This window comes from Vicugna pacos, chromosome 12, assembly GCF_048564905.1.
Source record: "Vicugna pacos chromosome 12, VicPac4, whole genome shotgun sequence".
NCBI lineage: Eukaryota > Metazoa > Chordata > Mammalia > Artiodactyla > Camelidae > Vicugna > Vicugna pacos.
In genome coordinates, this window is record NC_132998.1 from 44,137,894 (window position 1) to 44,161,074 (window position 23,181).

The 23,181-nt window shown below is 35.4% G+C and overlaps 1 protein-coding gene across 12 annotated transcripts in view; it reads right to left on the reverse strand.

Annotated features, from left to right (window-relative positions):
- TMTC2 (transmembrane O-mannosyltransferase targeting cadherins 2) overlaps nucleotides 1-23,181 on the reverse strand; it is a 410,658-nt gene that overhangs the window by 118,763 nt on the left and 268,714 nt on the right. For all 12 annotated transcript variants that reach the window (XR_012078575.1, XR_012078576.1, XM_072973321.1 and 9 more), the window contains 4 exons: nucleotides 21,715-21,800; nucleotides 21,072-21,256; nucleotides 19,902-19,980; nucleotides 2,965-3,086 (listed from right to left, as the gene is read on the reverse strand). Coding sequence is in view for 10 of the 12 variants with exons in the window: in XM_072973321.1 (XP_072829422.1) it covers nucleotides 2,965-3,086; nucleotides 19,902-19,980; nucleotides 21,072-21,256; nucleotides 21,715-21,800 (472 nt within the window). In the remaining 2 variants the exon portion in view is untranslated. The remainder of the gene's footprint in view (nucleotides 1-2,964; nucleotides 3,087-19,901; nucleotides 19,981-21,071; nucleotides 21,257-21,714; nucleotides 21,801-23,181) is intronic.

Here is a 23,181-nt window from a genome sequence, read left to right on the forward strand (position 1 = left end):
GACAGTAGTTGAGGCAAGAGGATTCTACTCTTTTATGGAGCTGTGTGAATTATCATTCTATCAGAATAGAAAATGGAGAGTTTTCACGAGGTAAAACAATTTTTTAACTCATTAAGTTAGACATATTATGATCCTATAAATTGTCAAAATAGCATCTCATACCCTTCAATTCTGAGCAATGTCCTTTCCCTTTCTTTATTCCTTCTCTATTGGGCCCCCACATTGATTTCTTTCATAATTTCTTCTTTCCTGTTTCTTCATCTTTTTACTTGTGTATGAAAACATTTTCTCACCCTTCTTCTCCTATCCTTCAAATAAAAATCACTTTGCCATCATATTTTTAATTTCGAAAAACTTTTTCTTATTTTTCCCTTACTAATTTTTTATGGCATCCTGAACTTCACAAAATGCTACGTTACCATCTCTAAGGATTTTTTTTCTTCTGTTTCCTCCAGTTTCCTTCTGCTAGTCATTTGTTTCAGTTTCAATCTTTAACATTTGAGGTTTTCCTAATATGGCTGATGACCCTTGGTTACCTGTTGCCATTTAAAAGCTGAGTAAATAAAAGCTGGATGAATTCCTCAGGGATAGGGGTGCTTTCTAGACTGAAAAGATTCACTTTTGTATGTCTGGCTTGGGAGCTAGTCATTTACAGAGATCTCCAAATGTAGGTAGATAGAAATCTTTTCCCTACAGTGATTCACTTTCTCCAGATAAGAATTTAACAATCTCTTAGGAGGCGGGGCACATGTGTGTGTGCTTGTGTGTCTGGGTCAGTGTGTTGCTGAGGGAGTATAATCTCTCTGTCGCTGTGTTCTGCACGTGGTAGTGGAGAGGTATTGACAATCTGAGGACACTGCTGGAGGACGATCAATCCTCTTTTCCGTCCTCTCTGCACTCCACCTTCGGCTGTGCAAGCCGTTCCTGGGCCATCATAGGAGCACTCTCATCATCAGCTGCTCCACCACCGCGAACCTCCTTTCCCCTGACTCGGAGGTGAGTGCCTGCTTGCTGGCACCGGTGCGCACAGGGAGAGACCTGACCGTCCCATGCGCAGGTTATAACTGATGACCCTATTTGATACTCCTCAGCTCACTCTCCTTTACGCCAATTGCCTCCAAGTGTTGAATCTCCCCAGATTTCTTTTCATTGTTATCCCGTTTCCAAAGGCCATTTAGATGGTGGTTTACTCTGTTCCAACAAATCAATTGTTAATACTTCTCTCTTCTTTCTGACTTTTCAGAGATCAGCTTAAACCGCATCTCCCCTCCCGTTCTTACTGTTCCTGTAAGGTTATCCTCAATATGTTAGTTAGTGAAAGTTTATTCTGATGTTCACACATAATCACCATTTCTTTGTTCACCATTCTCTTTGCACCCCACTCAGTAACTCCTCCTAGATTAACTGTGTTCTTTTGAAGGACATCTTCAATAATGTCTTCAGCAAGACTTTTTAGTGGACTGACTTTTATTTAATTTCTTGGCCTAGGAATTCCCTGATCATTCCAAAGCAAAGTAAGTTCAAAACCCAAAGCCTGATAAAGGGAGGGCAATAGTGGCAAACTCCTTGCAGGGATTTCAGACTCTGTGCTGAGACAGGCAAACCTCACTCTGCCCTCTTGCATGTGAACTTTTCTGCATAATTCTTTCACTGAGGGTATGAATTTTCCTGCTTTATTTAGGTATCTAATCCCAGGCCTTCTGTGTGTCCAAAGCTTTGTCTCTTACTCCAAACAGAATGAAAACAGACAAATAATAAGCTCCTTCCCATAGTTGTTACAATGGGTAAACTATCCCAAATCAGCTGCACGATCAGCCTACTGTTGACTGTTTAGTTATTGCTTCACTTCCTCCCGGGGAAATTCTCATACGACTTTTTGAGCTGAGCTATGCAGTAAGAGCATATGTGTTAATATTTTATTAAGCATATCTAGATGTTTTTAGTGGGATGTTTTCTGGTTACTTAGTCTGTGTATATAATCTCTTTAATAGCATTTTAATGGTATCTTAGAATGGATACATAATACTTTTAAGTGTTTAGCCAATCATCTTCTGCGGGAGGTATTATTTTAAAACAATTATCAGATATCTTTCTATGAAGTCACTTTGGAATCACTTTCCTCATCTTTAATTCTATGTTTTGCTAGTGTTCACTTATTTTCATTAATATTGGAGAGAGATTAAGGGATATAACTAAAACAGCATAGATAATGGAGTCAGATTAGGATTAAAAGCTAGTTCTACCATTTCTTAGCTGGGTGAGCTCAGAAAATTTACTGAAATATTTTGAACAATCCCCCATTTTATAAAAAAAAGGATTAATTACTTTGAAACCCTATTTTGAAATAAATAAAATTACAATTTTTGTAATTTTTGAAATAAATAAAATTACAATTTTTGTAAGTCACAATGGTAGAATATCAACAACTTCTTATGCTTCAAACTAATACTGCTTTCACAGAAATGTGGCCAAGATTGCTTGTCACAGGGGTGGCCAAATAATGGCTCCCTCCTCTTACAGAATGATTTCCAATTAGTAGGACTTCTAGGTGACAGTGATGGACACACATGCAATTTCTTATACAAGCTGGTTACTTAGAAAGAATCAGACTTAATTCCACATTAAAGCCAATCTTGGGTTAACATTGGTTTGGAGAACATAATCTTTATACAAATATTGTTATTATGACAAGTTCATTGTACAATTACATATCTGCGGTTCTCCATTTACACATTTCCATTAAGTTACATCAAGGATACAATGTCACATTTTGTCTATGGCAAACCCTATAGCCAAAGGAGCACATTTTTCCATATTTTCTGTACAGAATTCTAACTTAGTATTACCATCGTTACAACCTAACAATTGGAGTTAACTAGCCAGGAACCAGTACCTCAAACCCTATCTACCTCAGTCTGCACAGGCAGAACCAACCTCTAAAGAGTGAGAAAGGTAGTTACTCACAGTGAGAGCAAGCAGTTTCCCATAGGTGAGATGAGCTGGGATGTGGTCAGTCTTAGATCTCAGTGATTCCATATACCAGTGCTCTGCTTCAGGGAGTTTGCTTAATCGCATGTATGCTTCACCTGGCAAGAGAATCGTGACAATCAATCTGAGGATACAGCTTTCCAAGAACATTTGCAGCGGCAGCACATCATCATGTTTATATTCCATAAATTTTCAGATTCTGTGGCAAGTGCTCTCATCCATTAGCTCATTCCATTCCCCAAAAGTCATCATTTCCATTTTACAGATGAGAAAATTTGTGCTGGGAGAAATTAAGCAAAATGCCTAAAAGTCAAAAATGCAGTAAGTGGTAAAGCTTTGATTTTTTTTTTTTAACCTAGAAACATCTAACTCCCAAGCATATGTGCTTCGTCATAATTTCTTTTCCTTTTCCTTTTTAAAGTCTGTTTTTTCTCATGTATAATCACTTGTTCTTTTTTATTCATATTCATTCAATTCCTACAGAAACTCAAGTATTTACAGAAAAACTACTAATTGGAGAGTACTACGCAGGACCTAGACAAAAGAAGTTAAAGGTCTTCCCGTTAAGGCTTACAACCTCGTTGAGAAAGTAAGACCCAAAGAAGGAGTTAAAAACATTCTGGATTAAGCACTGGTTGGTGCTAGATTTTAGTTTTTTTCAGAATTGATTTGCATTTTATCTTTTAATCAGTAAATTAAAATTGACCGGTTTCATTTGGAAAACCCAGTGAATACATGACAATTATTTAGCATGCCCATCACTATGTGCAAAGCTAGTCTAAGGCCCTTCAGCCATCAGCAGTTATTTTCAATTTACACAGATCTTTCCTACCAGGGAGCATTTCACTACCAGCCAAGCCAAGAGGAAAAAAGTTGGAAATAAAGCCAAAAGTTTATCAGTTGCCTACTTATTATTATCCCCCTCTCCCTTATATGCCTGTGGTATGAAAGAATATTCACCCCGTGTGAAAATTATATTTTAAGATGATTTGTGCATTTAAGTTAAATATAGTAGTTATAATAAACACTGCAAATGTAGAAGCTACTCGATTTCTGAGACCAGGCAGCAGACTGGTAATCTGCACTATTTCTCAAGCAGACTTTTATAGCTTATCTAATCATAATTATAGTGGCTTTTTCCATTTAGAGGAATAATCAGGGGCTTTTCCTAAATGTATTATCCACACTGGTTATGTATCTTTGCTTCAAAGGAAGAGCTAGCTTCCTTTTCTTTTAATCAAATTCTCTTTGCATTAACACAGCATTGTTAGTACAAATATGTTTGATGAATTGAATTGATTTGAGCCTCCTGACCTTTTGAGTGCTCTTTGCTTGGCTGGTTAGTAAAAAAAAACCAAAAAACAAAAACAAACAACAACAAAAATATATATATATATATATATGACAAATAATATGTAATATGCACAAAAATGTATGTACCACTCACACACATCTATGTGTTTCTAGTTCTGAGAACAGCCCTTAAACTAAACTATCATAACAGTCCTTAAACTAAACTATCATAAAAAATGATAGCTGAAAAAAAATTTTTTTCCTAAGGCTTAAAACCTGTTTGCATTTAAAGAATTTGGTTAGATGTAATCAAATGCTCAGGGTGAGATGCAGGAAGTATTTAAAGCAAACACCAGAATGAAATACACAAAATAACCATGGTTGTTAGAGTGGTAGGAATAGGCACGGATTTAACTTTTTTCACGTTTCTGTAATAATTGCATTATTTTTTTATTATAATATCTCTATAAGTGAAACACTGTCAAACAATTTTCTTCTTGCCATGTTGAATAAATACATGTTTCCAAATAAAACAAACCGTAAGTTTTCCTAGGGAGTGTGAATCACTTCTTCATACTAAAACAATATTAGATATGATTTATGTAAGAGCAAGGATGCACAATTCCTAATATTAAAATGTTTGAAAGCAATCAATGACAAACCATATCAAAATATCTCCAAAATGGTTTCTAAAGCCAGTAGGAAACATACTAATTTCAGAGTGAGAGCTGAGAGATGGGCCTGCATTATAGATTCTGCTTGGAATTAACCTAAAATTCTACTTTGGGTCTTCAGGTGCTCATAGATCAGTTCTTAGAAGTTCTACAACCATTGCATTTAATGTGGCTTCTCCTTTTCCTTTATTAAAACTTCAATTAATTTGTAGAATAGTAACAGTAGGTTACCTGTCTAGAAAAAGGCTTTGAGAGAGCCTCAATTCTAGGGTGCTTTCCAGGTTCAAATCTGTATATTTAAGTGGTTGATGTTTGAAAATCATGTCAGAAAGGGCACTACATTTTTTTTCAAGTCAGAAATTCATCATTATTAAAACTCATTTTGGAATGAAACATTATAAATTTGCTAACTGCTTAGCGTGGCCAATTTCATTCAGTAAGAAGTCATGAGAAGCTTATTAATTTATAAAGCTTGTGAGGTGAGGAAATATCAAAGGGCCACAAATAAATATACTGTAATAGTGCATCTCAGCAAGTATATGAAAAATGTAAATCACTGGCCTACTTAGGTACTACTCATTACAACTTAGAGAAACTTCATGTAACCATTCATTTCATTGCATCTCAGTAACAACAATGATGACAATGTCACTCACTGAATGCTTATTATGAATTCAGGTATCAAGCTACAGGGGGCAAATGTCTGGCTTAAGATAATACCCATTCCTCCCATTCTGTACCTTTTGGCATGTGGAATGTTTTCCCAGTCAGCCCTACAAGGAGCCTTAATACATCCTCCTCATCCAACCAGTATCAACCAACTTCTCAATTACATTTGCAAGATGAAACATATTTTCAATCTCTGTATTAGTTGCTTAATAGATGCATCTCATTTTTTAAATTAAGGAGTGTCCTTAATTACCTGGATTTTACAGATGAAAAAACTGAGAAGTGGAGTGGCCAAATAAAACACAAAATCGTAAATGTGGAAAGGGGTTAAGCTGCAGTTCAAACCCAGGATGACCTGACCTCAAAGCATACTGCCAGCCTGTTGGTACTGAGCAATCACAAACTTGCCAAGTCTCCAGCTCAGGTGAAAATTATACTGTGTTGCACTCACAAAAAGTTATTTTTGAGCTTGGGATACCCTGGCCAGCGAGTTCATTTCACTTTGCCTTGGGCTTATCTATTGAATTAAAAGAATAAAGAAGAGCAATAATCATCCACAGCTGACCTTTAAAAATGTTTCTGCTGCATATGTTCCTCAATGCATAAGAGGGAAATGGGTAGCACAGAAGATGCACTGCAGTTCTAAGGTTAACCTTAACACAAAAACAGTCTGTAAAAGTGGTAATAAAATCAAGATGCAGAGCCTAAAATGCAAGAAAATAATCATGGGTGAATTTCAATGTGTTTAAAAGGCAATTCAATAAAGATGTAGGCGACAAACAAAACAAGAACAGGCACCTGCTATATCCTGGCAGTGCCAAGGAAGGAGCTTCATATTTCTCACTTCTAATTCATATTCGGGGTTAGAATACTCATTTTATGGATGAGCAGCGAGGCTCAGGAATATGTGACTTGCACAGTTAATAACTGTATCCTAAAAGGTCTGAATGGGTCGAAAGCCTGTGCTTTTCAGCACTGCATCAAACTGCCTACTACATAAGGTTTATTATTTACTGAATACCTACTAAAGTATTAAGTATATTATCCTTATACTTTTAGCTTATTTCTACACTGTAATTAGCATTGGTTTCACTTTACAAATGAAGGAACTATGGCTTACTGAGCTTAACCAACTTGCTCAACATTCAAAAACAAGCAAACAACAAATTCTGATTCAGATTAGAGTTCTCTTTCTTTCCACTATACCATTCTGTCCAAATACTGTAAAAAATAATTAGAGAAGGGATAAAATAACTGTAAAAAGTACTATCAGTTTTAGGAGAGAATACATATATATATATATATATATATATATATATATAATCTCTCAAGTCTGATTAAAATCTGAAAATCACAAAAAGTCCATAAAGGAAATGGACACAGAGGGAAAAAAAATCAGTAAATTCAGTAAGGAAGGGAACGAAGATACTTGATCAGGAATAGAGTGGAGGGAGGAGGGTTAAACAGCCACCTTCTCTGGTCCTGTAACTCTTCTTAACTTATAATAGCAGACAGAAATGTTTATAGTACCCAGGAGGAAAGAAGCAATGATGACTATTTTTCCTTCCCATCCTACGAAAAAATGACATAATAGAGGCACTTTCCTAAGAATTCGAAGATTTGCTGTGTGATGATGCAGTGATCAGGTTCATCACCCAGATTTATTTCCAATTCACTCACAGACAAAAGGGATTTGGATGTCTCCAGGCTGGCTTCAGGCAAATATAAACTAGTTTCAGATGTAGAACAAATAATGTCACTCTTCCTCCCTAAAAAGCCCTGAGTCTAAATAACCCAGGCAAAGGCTAACTCCTTAAAGGAAAGAATGCTGGATTATTGATGATGTAATAGTCCAGATCTCATTGATTCTCGTGTTTCAAGTTACTGGACAGTTCCAGCTTACAGATAAAGAACAGAGCATGCAGTGGGGCCATACGGCCCATACCTGCCAGTGTTACCTTTTGTTTCTCCTGCCCTTGCTCAACATAATCTATTTCTATGTTAAGATTCAGTTTAGGTTTCCTATTTTTTTTTCTTTTGGTTTTATGTAGATATAAATGACATACAGCACGGTAAAAGTTTAAGGTGTACAGTATAATGACTTGACATATATTGTGAAATGATTATCACAATAAGTTTCATTAACATTCATCATGTCATACAGAGACAAAATAATTTTTTCCCTAGGGATGAGAACTTTGAGGATCTACTCTTTAAGCAACATTCAAGTATGTCTATAGCAGTGTTAACTACAGTCTTCATGTTGTACATTATACCCCTAGAACTTCTTTATAGATGGACAGTTGTACCTTTTGGCCACATTCATCCAGTTCCTCCAAAATTCCCTACTTAAAAAAAAATTTTTTGGACCACCTTTACCAAAAGTAATCACCCCTTACTCAACTCTTACAATAATTATTAAATCTCCTTTTTTAATTCTTAAATACACATCTTGCACATTAGTTTAGGTTAGCCACCATGAATAATACATTTGACAGTAAACCTGCTTTCATGGTCCTTCAATCTTGGGACAAAGAGATATACTTATCGGCATGTTCCAAAGGTTGATTTTTAGATGCACATGAAACAAACAACACAGAACCTTCGAAAGCATTTTAGTACTTAAAAATTTCATTCAATCTGGGTTTAAAAGTGAAATTTCATACACGTTTTGAATGAAGAAAAATATCAACTAAACAATACGACAGATGGTAAGTGGTTGTGAGCAAAATCACAGTGCATAGTGGAACATGAGTGAAAAGGTGTGAATGAGACTGAATTGCATGGACCTAGCCATAACTTGAGAAATTATAAAAGTTTTAGAAGTGTTTGCAAAATTCTGTGATACCAGCCCACTGGGGGGAAAAACTATTTTTGTAAAAGGCCTCACATGAGTTGGGGCATTTTTTTTTCCTGGCCTCTAAAGAATGGAAGCACTCAGAAAATGGCCCCACGTGATTTCTAGCAGGCTTCCTGCTGCTGGTATGGTGAAAGCATCTCATTGTCAATATTGCACATTTTTAGGACACTTTGCCTGAAGGTCAGGCGTCCCATGGTAATCTAATTTCTAAGCTTTCCAAGTTTGAGGACTTAGCTGGTCACTAAGGAAATCATTGCATTTTTTGGAAATGCTTATTTTCCATTTAAGACATCAGGTTTATTTGGGTGGTTTTTATACTTAGTGGTTTTCTGTGTTGGTCATTTTTCTTTCTTTCTTTCATTTTTTAATTGAAGTATAGTCGGTTTACGATGTTGTGTTAATTTCTGGTTTACAGCACAGTGATTCAGATACACACACACACACACACACATATTCCTTTTCATATTTTTTCATTTTAGGTTACTCCAAGGTATTGAATACAGCTCCTCGTGCTATACTGTGGGAACTTGTTGTTTATTTTACATATAGTAGTTACAAATAGGATCTGCAAATGAGCATTTTACTCATCGTCAAGTTTGTTATGATTATTTTTTATGTTACTTTTAATTCTTTCCTTATGAACTAATTTTGCATATAATTTAAAAATGAAATAAATATATTTTAATTAACTGACTGATTAATTTGGCTTTAGATCAGGACAACACTGCTGGTAACTGCTGTAGCTTCTTCTAATATGTTTAGTATCAAGTAGAGCAAGTCTCATCCATTATTCTTCTCTAAAACTTTTCAGCTCTATTTTCCTTTACATCTACCAGATAAACTTTAGAGTCATTTTTGTCAAATTTTTGATAAAATTATTTTTGAGATGGTTTATTGTGACTGAATTATAATCCAGAATCAATTTAAGGGAAATTTTACAAAACTGAGTCTTCCTACACAAGATTAGAACTCAATCCTTCATTCATTCAAACTTCTACTCTCCCCGTCTCTTTAATGTACCAATAGGACCTACCTCGCCAATTGACCTTCAACCAGACTATGAGATGTGCAAAGCTAGGAACAAAACCCTTCATCTCTTTATGTGTCCTCCAAGCCCCTGGCTCCAAAGAGTCTTGATAAATATCTGATAAATAACTGATCACCTGATGCATCAACTTGGATTTAGATGTTACATTTTTACCCAAGAATGTCACTGAAGAGAAATTCCCAAGTAACTCCCTTTTTCCAGAATCTATGGTCTGACAGAACCACAGAACATTGGGAGCCTATTATGTCAAAAGTTTAACTTGCTGTGATTTTAATTCTCACTTTTTACTTCACAGGGTTGGCATTAACATGGAAACATTAGGGAGTCTGGCTTTCTTTCTCTTTCTTCATGTTGTAAACTTGCTCTAACTATTGGCTGTTGAATTTTGTGAGTCTTTGCATTTCCATCCTAATCTTTCCCTCAGCCTTATCTTATTCTTATAAAAATAACACAGTCCAGTGGCCTTAGACATATTAGTCCTGATTGGAAATCCTTAAGAGCTAGTGTACAGAGCAGGAAAAGACAGAGAAAAAATTTAAATGATTCTAGAAATTAGAGAGGCTATTTAGTATCTGACAACAGATTTTAACAAGTATAACTTCCTTCTTTGGGGTGGAGTGATTGAAAGTAAATGAAATATAATCCAAGTCTTAAAGTGAGGGCTGTGAAAAAGTTCAGTATGTAACTCTTCAGTGAGCTCTACAGCATCAAATTTAAGGGGAAACCCTTGAAGCCAGAAAGGGTAGTTTTAAAGCAGAGATGAAACACAGCTGGGGGGGGGGGAGGAAATGAATATATTTCAGTAAGTAAAAACTAATCACGAAGAAAGAGATTAAACCAGTGAAAGTTAAAAAGGTTCCTAATAGCTACTGTGAGGTTAGACACCAGAAACATCTGATGTGCCATTGAAATTTAACTTGGAAAATAGCCAGGAGCCTGTGCCAATATCTCTCTTTTTGCAACTGGGGATCCTGAGATTGTCTAGGTAAATCAACTTCCTCAATGTTTTCAAGGAAATAAATCACTAAAAATAATCAATCAACAAATGTTTCAGCCAATCCCATAAAATGTTCAGAATTTTCCAAAAAAAGAGAAAGTGAGAATATGTGTGTGTCCATGTACATGTTGGAGATGTTGATCCTCTTCCCCAAAATATAGTACAGTCCTTCAAGAGAATTACAGTGGAATAAATAAAATGGCTTAATACAACTGAAACATTCAGGGAATCCTAGAAATATATTCAAGGAGGTGCTAAATTGTGCTTAGAAAAAAACAAAGTTTACACCAGAGAAAAGAAAAAAGAATGAGTAAATGTCATACTAGCTTGGAAAGAATTAATGAAAATAACAGTATTCTGAGAAATACGATGTAAATATTTGCAGGAAAATATCAGAATAGTATAATAAAAGCATTTTCAGTTTTATATACGTCTTCTTAGGAACACATTCCACATGTACTCCTGGATCAATCAATATGTCTCTATAATATGTAGTGAATAATTTATTTTATAGTATAAATTTTTTGTTGATGTTAATTACTAAGATACATCAGAAATTTTAAAATTCATCCTATTTTTAATAAATAATGTAAAAATAAGATTCTCCAAGAGCTCACAAAACCCGTGCTTATAATTTACATTTTGGCAAAACAGACTTGCAATCTGGAATCAAATTTTACATGCTCTGGTTTAATGCTTTATTCAATTTGAATATGACAACAGTTTCTATCAGTGTAAATAAATCAAAACTAAGTAACAGTTCACTGAGGAGTTAAATGAGATTTTCATGTAGAAAACAGCCTTTCTCTACCTATTAGGAGAAACAGATATAAATACACACAGAATAAAGTACATACCACTTGCCTATTCTAAATATGTGCAATGACTTACTGTTTCCTTGACACTGACTTTCAAGATTGTATCCTTCATACAAGATTTTCAGCTTCCTCATGATTATGTTCATCTCAATGCCATCAAAACTGGCATGTTTGAAGAATGCCAGAATTTGAAATTTAGTTAGTTTTCCAAGTCTAACATGAAATCACTTTTATTTTCTAAGAAGAACCCAACCCATATTTACTACTGAGTAAAAGATTCACCCCACAGATAGTGCCCAATAAAAGAGTAAAATACACATTTTTTCTCATTTATTTCTACTGAACCCTCCGAAAATATATTTTTCAAGTAGAACATATTGAAACTATTTGGGAGTCGGAAAATAAGAATATAATTAGGTATTAATTTGAGTATATTCATTTCCGTATAACTCAATTTAAACATAAAGTTTTTAAGCTTCGATCTTTTCCTTCACCACTAAACTGGCACAAGTAAGAATTAATGTAACAGGTGGGCTTGTGTGATTTTAATAGCAGTGAAATATAATCAGCTGTCTCATATCATATTTCCAGGAAAGCAAGCGACATCTAGACCCAGGCATGATCCTTAGGCAACCTTAGAATTGGCATGAAAGTATTCAACCTCCCCATAGGGACCATATATCTTCTGGTCCTGAGTTTAATTGAAACTTTAAACAAAATATATTACCTATTTAATGCAGCTAAACTGGAGGCTGGCCTTTGTAGTGTAGAGACTAATGCCTAGCAAATTAATGTTTGTAACCACAGTATATAAGGTAGAATTTATATCAAGCGTGAATGGTCAAAAAAAAAAAAAAAAAACCTCTGTGGTGTTATAACAACAAACGAATTTTTAGGAGCAAATTTTGTACATACATTTTATATATTTCTTCTCTGTGACACACAGCCAAAAGCTTGTGATTGCCTTATCTTACTGGCTCCATATCTTATAAAGTGAATTTCTACAATTTCTCAAATGTATGTTTCACTTTTCTGGACTGGTAAACTACACACCTGGCACTGGTCTTCTCCTTCCTCCTGGTCTTGTCCTTTCTGACGATGGAAAAAATAAAAGTGCAATGAATAGATTTATCTTAAAAATTAGAATAATATTCTTTTGGGGGAAATACAGATCAATGGCTAAGCTAGTTATATGGTCATATCATATGGGAAGAGCTGACTCACTGATTTTCAACAGTGCCAATGGAAGCAATCATAGGAAAATCACCAGAACTCAAAATAGGGGAAGCAGGTGGTATAAAAAGCTTAACACTACTGGAGTGTTAATGCTTCCACACTTGAAAGATGTGAAGTTCAAATCTCACACAGTTAAAAACCATCTCTTTCACAGTCGGCATGCTAAATGCCTTGAGCAATCCACTTAAGAACCAGCAGTCAGAGAAGAAAATATTCAGCATGTGAACCATCCTGTCAAAAATTTACTCTGAATATTTCTATTCTAAATATATTCTGGAACAAAGTGAGGTAAACACACACACATAAACACACTCACTAGAATTATCCAATGAAAATAAATGATTCAGCTAAAAACCCAGAAGGCTGAGAGAAAAACAGACTTTTTTAATAGCCCTTCTACTAACTGAACTCAGCATATGGTGTACATCCTTCAAGTAGAGTAAGGATAAATTTACAAGGGGGAATTTTTGCATCTTGTTTTCAGGAGCTGCATTTGACAGCTTGCTTGTCAGTTCTTCGCACCTAAGTAAGAGTACAGAATCTAAAGATCACTGGTAGCCGTTTATGACACAACTTCTTCATTTCACAAGTTTCTTTCTCAAAAATACAGTTCTAAAATTTGGGCAAGTGTTTTACTCCCAAAATTGCTCTAATAAATTCATCGTGTTTCCCATGTATTGGCTCTTTCACCATTCTTATTCTGACTAGTTCAATGAAATTAATTCTTCATTTAATTTCATAATTAAAGGGCTGTTTGAACAAAACTGAAAGTTAAAAGATTCTGCCCTTTTGATAGATGACTTAAATTGTCGGGTACCCCTTCACTCCTGTTTCCAGGATGCTCTTTGAAATGGGACAGTTTGATGATGCAGAAGACTGAGGTGCAGCTTTTGCCTGGTGGGGGAATGGGGGGCTCCTCTATATAAGGTCTCCTTCTTTGAGGTGAGATGTCACATTGAGGTGATTTCCGAAGTCAGGCACATAGACTGGTGTTAAATAAAGTCTGCTGTCCCCCAGTTCTGTTTGGTCATCGTTTTTAATAAGCTCCTCCCAGGAATTTGTGGGTCTACGCCTGTGTCAGGAGGAGTCATGTTCTTTATAAAGGTAGGAAAAAAAAAATATTCCTCCCTTCTTAGGAAAGAATGTGAGGAAAAAGCATCTTTTCAATTTTAAACCCATGTAAACAAAAGATTTGTTAGCTGCAGATTTGTGGAGGAAAATATATTTTCTAATACTGACCTGGGATTTCATAAATAACAGGGATGTGTATAAAAAAATACAGGAATTACTGGGAATAAGAGAACCAAAAGAGTAAGATCAAAATAAAGGCAAATGAGGTAATAAACAGCAATAATTGTTATCATGCAATTCCCCTGGAAGAAGAGTGTAATCTCTCCCTAACATACAAAAGCATGTCATCCAACATAAACACATTTTTTTAAAGGACAAGAAAATAAGAATATGTATACAACTGTTGGCACTAGTGTCATATTAGGGAAAAAAAAGGCTTGATATTTTTCTTTTTGTTTGGTTTCTTTGGTCCAGTCAACATAGCATAGCCTACATAGTTATAAACAAAATATTCTTGAGGCTAGAATAATATAATTATCCATTTACTCATAGGCATTTACTTATTAAGGAAAGATAGTAAAGAGCTCTAGATCAACTATGAAATCACCTGGAAAGTTCCATGAGAGCAGGAACCATATGGACTGCTTCCATTTCATCCACTACCACCTCTATAACCCCCCAACTCAGGATTTGTGACTGAAGTTGTTTTTTTTTTTTTTTTTGCACACAGAGGTTATTCTAAACATAGTGATTATAGGTTCCAAGGACAAGGCAGTAACTCAGGATTCTGTTCCTCCATGAATGCATCATGCCCTTTTGTTCTCAAGATATATTACCAAGGTGAAATGGCCTAAACTGCTTATATAATTAAACCCAACAATCACTTTGCATTGAGAAAGCCAACTAATTTTATGTTAAACAGTAAATACACTTAAAATGACCTTTGGGATTGGAAGGGCTCAAATTGGTAAAATTAAAAGTTACAGCCTAATTTGGTTTGCCATAATCTCTTAGGATTATTCAAAAGCAATGCTTAAGTATACCTACTCAGGGAAATAAACAATTAGAGAGAAAAAAAGAGAAAAACTGAGGGTGGTTAAAAATTATTCTACCTCTTAATATCCTGCATATTTCAGGCATCTGCGCTAAAGCCACAATTTTGTAGGTGTTTTATAAGAACTATATCCATATATCTATTTACCTGTATCCATAGATATAGATATTGCTGGGTTTTAATGGGTAAAGATAAGCTATATTGACATAGTAAAGAATGTGCCAGTTTTGGCAACACAGAAAGGCTAAATGAAAAAAGCATTTGAATGTAAATCAGTAAACTACGCTGCTGGTTCTAACCAAACAGTAATCCTAAGCAGATCATCCTAACTCTTCGGGTGTTAATTTCTAGCTTGTAAAATAAAAGACTACGTTAGGAGGATTTTAAAGATACCAATCTTCCATCTCTAACATTCCATGATTCTGTCACTTAGAATTTGAGAACAGAGGAGAAATTGAGATTCAATCAAAGCCTACAATAGGTGTCAGAATAAAGAATAATTTTGACTAAGTCTAGGGGAAAAAACATGTCATGAAAGGAAAAAGAGAAGAAACTCAAAACTGAATATGACAGTTTTAATTTAGATGGCATACTCTATTAATAGAATTAAGTTAACGAGTATGCGGTTTCACTTCTGGTTAATGTAGTTACTAACAAAAGGAGAATTTTGACTCTGGTTGTTGAGAAACAAGGGGAAATGGACTTTGAGTAAAAATACAGCAATTCTAGAAAGGACAGAACTAAATAGAATCCCTGTTAAATGTTGGTGACTCCAAGGCCATCACTGTGTCAAAATCTTAGCTACAGAGAAATAATATTTACATTGATAAATACAAAAAGAACTGCCAGAGAATACAGTAAGTGACTTTTAAAGTCCACAGAAAAGATGGTTAAAATGGAAGGTAATATTATGAAACACTTACTAGGTTGGAAATTTGGTCCAGTACACTTTATCTTCACTATCTCAATCCTCAAACTGACACTACCATTACAGGCACCTTATGGATGGGGAATCTGAGGCTTTCATTTAAGTAATCTGCCCAAGGTCACTCAGCTATTAAGTGTCAAAGCCGTAATTTGAACCTGGGCTATCTGACTTCACACTGTACTGAGTACCCATTTAATCCAATCCCTTCACTCAAAAGGAAATTGAGGTCCACAGAAATAAAGTCACATAACTGGCTAGGAGCAATTTTAACAGTTATTTTGTGATTTGGTCTGCTAATATTTAATATATTCTTATACCTTGCTAATTACAACTGCCACCTAGCTGAAGGTTTAATTTTTATTTGTAAAATAATATTTAGTATCTTTTAAAGTATTATTTGTATATGCTTGTAATTCACAGTTTTGGATGGGCTGATACTCCTCAGTTATTGTTACTCAATCATCTTGATCCTATGAAATCAGAGAAGAATGAGAATATACTTTTAAATAGCTTTTAAGTGTACTTATAAACTACCACAATAAAAATTAATAGTCTTACGATAAAATACAGAAAAATTTAAGTTGGGTCATCAATTAATCACACTTATTATTTGCTATTAATTAATATACAAATGCGAAAAATAGTCTCATTTGATGTTCAGGATAAGCTAACTACTGGTATGCAGCATAGAGTGATACATTTTTCATAAAGTGTTCAAGGGAAGAGAAAACGCAAAGGACCGGAGTGGCTTTTTAAAAAGCAGCTTCAATGAACTGAGATATCAGACTAACAATAACATTCAAATTTAACTATTTTTTCATATGTATTCCTTTATTTTTCCTAACCTCCAAATAAAAGAAAAAAAGGCTGAAAAAAATTATGTTTGCATATATGCATACAAGTGCTTGGGGGCAGTGGTCTTAAAGGGGTAAACAAATGAGCCATGAGAAAAATGAGTACTTGCAGCCTAAATCCCGCCAGACATTATAATCCATCACTGATCCCTAAAGGGCACCAATAATATGCAAATGTGAGAATTAGAAAACACATTCAAGGCTGTTGATAAACTTGATAGGATAATCAGCACATGCTGACAGGTTAATGAAACTGATGAACTGATAGCGCAGCTTATCTCCGGGGCCATTTTTTCCCCCTTGTCAAATGGAGGCTAATCAAAATGTACTAGGAGTTAAAGCAAACACTCAGAGGATTTCACCCATTTGATTAGGAGGTGAACTCACCCTCAGAGAAAATTATAGTTTTCATGAACAACTGAAATGACAAAACCTGGTCAGCTGACAGACCTTCACATAAAATTAAACAGAAGGCAGTCACCATAATTATGGGAGAAATCTGGAATTGTAAATTACATTGGGATTCTCCCCTCACAAACTGTCAGAGTGCTTTTCAGAGTCTGGGCAAAGCGACTCCCTCCTTCTATAATGGAAAATAAGACAAAGGACTCAGCACTAATAACCTAGGGACACATTTACCTCTTGCCGCCTGTATAGGCTGAGCGTCTGTGTAACCATATGAGACACAGATCCCAAGGCACCAGCTGAATTTTCAATCGAATTTATTTACATAAAATAATTGAATGAATTTTCTGAAATCATTAACTATCGTGAATACCACATTTCCTATTAACAATAAAGATGCCATATGCAGTCTGCTGCCAAGGATCTGAGTCCTTTCCTAATTTAAAAAAAAAAGATATTTTATTTGATAATTGTGGAAAATTGAGAAAAAGTCCTTCCCAAGTATTAACATAAAAAATAAAATTATAAACGAAAACCACTGTGCCTCCTTAGACAAAAATTAAGAGAAAACAATTCCTTCAATATTCATTTTGACATGAAAAACCATTAACCCAGAAAAGTTAATTCAATGGATAAATCCACATACTCGAGGCACTCGCTTTATCAACATGTATATTTCACCTGGGTGGACAGACTGATGGTAAAATGTTAGACAGTAAAAGGGGCTGTTTTAATTCATAAGACTTTAAGGGCAAAAGTACATTTAGGAAAGCTAGATTTTACCCTTTAGAAATTATACCAAAGAGAAAAGGAAACAGCAACTAAAAGTACTCCAGGGTCCTCTTTAACATAAGCATTAAATCACTTCTCTGCCGCCCAGGCTAACTGGCGGCGGGATTCCCAGCGACAAGCAGTGAATCTATGAACCTCTTCCAGGTTTTTTGTTTCTTTTCCCCCCTATTTACTGACTGGTGCCTCACTCTTTTTAAACTATTTCTAAATTTTCTCTCTTTTAGGAAAAAGAGAAAATGAGTGTACTTGCTAGGCGTATATTTTCCAGTTTGGGAGGATCTGGGATTTTCTGTGTGTACTCGAAAGCTATACAGCTACTATCAAATTTCTCAAATCACTGAACACAGAAGCAGAAAATAATCCTAGAGATCTTGTAGTCACATTTAGTTTATATGCATAAGGGAGGCCTAGAAATATTAAACAACTTCACCAAGTTTAATGAAAGTGTAAGGAAAATCTGAGTTTGCACTTTGTGTTTTGGTGAAAAAGAAATATTTGAGGACAAAACAACCCTTTCTCTTCTCTCTCTTATCAGGAAACAGCAAAATTAATCATCAGCAGAACAGGTTAAACTTTAGGGATTCTTTTCAAGAGTCACATACTGAATAGGCAGTTTTCAGTGGTGTCATCATCAATTAGCTGTCGTAACAATTTATTAAAAGGCAATCACAGATCAATTGCAGTGTGAAGAAAAACCGGGCTGGTCTGACAAGATAACTCATAAGTCTAGGAATGTGAAGGAGAGGCTGGGCTGGTCTAACAAGATAACTCACAAGTCTAAGTATTGGAATACTGATCTGAGTTCTGCTAGACTAACTTGTAAATCTAGGTTAATTAGCGTTGGTTTGCTGTTCATGTTTTTTGCTAGCCAGCTGGGTTTTCAAAGATACATATCTGGCTTTGGAATGTTGGTTTGCTGCCTCCCTGCCTCCACTTTTGTGATGATGCTGCTGCTAAAGCTGTTCCATGCCTACTGGCCGAATACCCCAAGTTGTACTTTACCCTATAAAACCTCATGCACACGTCTTGGAGGTGCTCAGAGCTTCGGAGCAGAAGCCCCTCTGAGCCCGCCGGCGTAATACATCTGAGTACTCCAACCCTCCGAGTGGTGCTTGTTTCTTGACTGGCCTGTCGTTTCCGTAACAGCAGGGGACGGGTAGATTATTCTGCTAGGAATTCTAATTCTTGACCCCTTGTACCTAGAAAAATCCATACACTACCTTACATATTTTCTGACAAATAAGAGAATTAAGCGAATTTTTCCACATAGAAAAGGGAATAATCATAGTAGAATATGTACATTCTTCACAGTATTATTTTTACTCTAAAATAATACTCTGAAAAAAGCCTCTGGCGATCCAAGTCTTTACCAAGGAAAACCATACAGTTGGCTCAGTTAATCTCATCTTTAATAAGCATCAGAAATCATATATCTCAGAACATCAGCTATATATGGAATCTTAAAAAAAATGATACAAACGAATTTATTTACAAACCGGAAACAGATTTACAGACATAGAAAACAAACTATGGTTACCAAAGGGAAAGGGGCGGCAAGGAGGGATAAATTAGAAGTTTGGGATTAACATACACACACTATTATATATAAAATAGATAAACAAGGAACTACCGTATAGCACGGGGAACTATATTCAGTATCTTGTAATAACATATAATGGAAAAGCAGCTAAAAAGGAATATATTTGTATATGTATAACTGAATCACTTTGCTGTACACCTGAAACTAACACAAAACTGTAAATCAACTATACTTCAATAAAAATAAATTTTAATGAATCTCTACATCATAGCATAGCCACTTTTAGGAATATTCTGATTAAGGAAATAGCATAATCAAAAATTATTGTGCATTTGATGAATTCATTAAAATCTATGTCTTTTTTATTCATCATTTTCAATCTCTAGAGTTTAGCTAATACTAAATACCCACATGGGTTTATGAACCCCTCAGCAACAACTCTGGGACCTGACCAATTTGTTGAGAATCCCTATGTTAACACGTTTATTAGCATCAGAATAAGGGTGCTTTGTGAAAATTCAAATGTGACACCCAACTGTGAACAGGGTTTTGTTTTTTTTTTTTAAGTGACGCTTAACAATATGATTTATTAGAATTACATTTAACAGAAGCACTGGTTTTAATTTCTCCACAGGTCCCTGAAACATCATTTAAAATATGACTGCTTTACTTACCCATCATGTTGTACAAGCTTTGGGGGGCAAACTGCCTTGGCATTTTCTGAATTGCTTCCTTGTACACACTCAGAGCATCCTAATTTAAGAAACAGAAAAAGAGTACAGGGATTTTCGCTGGAAATAAAATAATAACATCCTTGCAAAATTAAACTCTCCCATTGCTCTTTCTCAGTGGTTCATTTAGAGTAAAATAACTGAGCTGTCCTCTGATACCCTATTACCTCAATTTCATGAATAAAAATATTCAACCCGATCAGTGAAGAAGGTCATATAAAATTAGTTTAACAAGGAGTCGAATGCTACCAATGCTCTTTTCCTTTGCTATAAATTTTTCAGTTCACACAGATTATGGAATAAAAATAACTAGAAAAATTCACCCAGAGTCATTTAAATTCATAGTTACTTCGAATCAGGCAATCAAAGAGGATCTAAATAAAATATCAGCTAACCCCTCGTCTAGCTACTGAGACCGACTGAGATTATTAAATGCAATTATTTTTAAAGTAGTATCTTTATCTTTATATTGCAGTCTTGATACATTGTGTAAGAGTAAAAGGGCGTGTGGTCTGAGAGAGGCAGCAGAGGAATGAGAGAAGAAACCCATGAACGTGCAGGCAGACTTAGCGGGAGAGAGGGTGGGTGGGACTGGGCAAAACACACAACTTCCTGTACATGAGCCTATCCCCATCACTTTTTCTCTCTTCCCAATTAAAAAAAAAACAATAAAATTACTTTTCATTGCAATAGGATTTTAAAAAGAATTAAAGGGGTAGGATTCAACATCAAATCACTTTCTTAATAGAGTACAAAAATGTATTTTTTAACATCAAACAACAGATATAGGTAACAATAAGAATGTGTCTTGAAATGTGTCATAAAAAAAAGAAATCAAGGAGACAGTAAGCTAATAAGCTTGAGAAGCAATGCATGTTATTTCCCTTTCAGAAGGAGTCGCAATTACTCTGATGAATTCATAGTAAAGATCTGTTAAGTTTTGTTTAGCAGAATTCTTCAAAAGAATGGCACCATGAAACTCTTTTAATGAAAACATCGATTAGCTTCTTAAAGGATCATAGTGTCCCTACAATGAGATCATAGGTAGGAAACATTGAGATGGGATCAGAGCAATGGGAAGGAATAGGGCAGAGAGAGAGGTTTCAGCCTAACCTCATAGTGTCCCTGCTCATGGTAGAGCTTCCCCAGGTTGTAAAGACAGCTGGTCACCGAGCTCTTATGCGCATGCGGGTCCTTCAGGTTTTCGTCTGGGATCTCAGAACACTTTAGGAATGTGCGTCGGGCTTCTTCTGTCTTTCCTTGGTTCATAAGAATAATTCCGGTGTTTAAATATGCAGCTGAGGGGGAAAAGTGGAAATATTGGTGTAAGAAGATGATGTCCACTGTAGAAACAATAAAGCTCTCTTTACTTCAATTTAGTTTCTATGTATGACTTCTGATTTTAAAAGAAAACCAAGAAATAAATACCTCAGGAACAAATATACAAAAGAACAACAATATAGCAAAAAGTAGAGGTGTTACTGAAAAATACATGTTTTAGTCTCTGCCTTGAAGGAGCTCAGAACACCATGAGCTTAAAATTTAGATGAACAAGTTGTATTTATTTTAGTATCTTAGAATGGTAAACAGATGTCAAAACATTAAAATTGAGAGAGATGTCATTGTTAAGGGCTCATAATTTGATCAGCAAGTGTTCAGAAACAGAAATACCATGTTTTTTAATCTGTGAGGTTGTAGGTCACCATTTTTACGGAGAAAGAAAGAGATATTTTAAAACGATTTGACTATTACTTACAAGCCAGGGTAGGCCTGCTCCCGATCGCCAATTTGTAATAATGCAGTGCTTCTGCAAACCTGCTGTTCTCCTGCAGGAGTAACCCTCTGCATGAGGAAAATAGAAATTTGGAGACAGGACTGTATTACTAGACATAAAACCACAGATTTTTATTTTATATTTCAAAAATAAAAATGGTTAGCAGGGCCATAAAAATGACCTAGTACTATAAAAATAAATTCTAAATAGAAGGAAATGATTCCTCAGGAGAGAAAATACCAGAGAGGTATCAGTTGCATTTACGTTGCATTAGAAAGTATTAAAAAGTATTTTCAAAAAGCCCTTTACTTCCCCCACTGAACTTTCCCCTTTCCAGAAGTCTTTTCCCTCCCACTAGAATTACACACCACCTGGATTTCTCCTTGGAACACACACAGTTTTTCATCATTTCAGAAAGGAAACTTGTCTAAGGCTGTGAGATATATATACATATACATATATATATATAAAATTAACATGAGATGCCTCTCTTACTAGCCATATGGCTTGAGAAATACTGGCCCATGACTGCCCAAAAGGCAAAAGGCAATCTGAGTCAGTAAAATAAAGAGAGACAGAATCTAATCAGATGACATCAGGGAACAAAGACGGAAAATCATCCATATTATTTCCTTATTAGTTGGATTTGGTCAAATAAGCTTTGAATTTCAGAACACTGGGCAAATTTCAGTTCACTGTTTTGAGATACGCTTTTGTCTACGAACCCTCAGACTCCACGGGCCTCTCCAGGAGGTTCCTTTGGCAGTGAGGGACCATGTGGATTATTCCAGCATTTCCAAGCCCTGCCCTCCTGACCTCAATGAGAATTATAATCATAGCTATGAAAATGCAGTGTCAAGAAATTGGACTAAGTTCCAAAAGCAATCATGGAGGGCTTTCTGGTCTATCACTATTCTCTTACAATCAGCACATGTCTTTCAGACGTTTGGCACCTCTCTTGGGCCTGAGGACTGCTGTCATCAACCTCAAATTGCAAATTCCACTTGCCAGCTTCCAAGGCCTTCGAGAGGCTGGTAAAATGCAGGTTTGTGAAATGAGAAGGCTATGGGCAAAAACTTGTCATTCTGTAGAGTATTTTAAAAATACTCAGCTTATTATTTAATGGGCATGATTGAAAAATAATGAAGTAAATCATTTGTAAATTAAAGTTTGCTCACTTGTGTCATTAGCACATATTCACCTCATTATTCCTAATATTTGTTAAAAGAGCCATTTGAACAGATGAAACCATTCCAAAACTCATGAACACTAGCATGTATACAGAAATGTACATGTCTATAAGCATTTCTGAGCAACAATTTGATTAGGAAATTGATATGCTTCACTATTAAATGCACTTTTCAGTTGCTGGGAACAAGGGAGAATGAAGGTTCCTGCAGTATTCAAGAGCATGTGAATTTTTTTTTTAATTGCAGTTTACAATGTTGT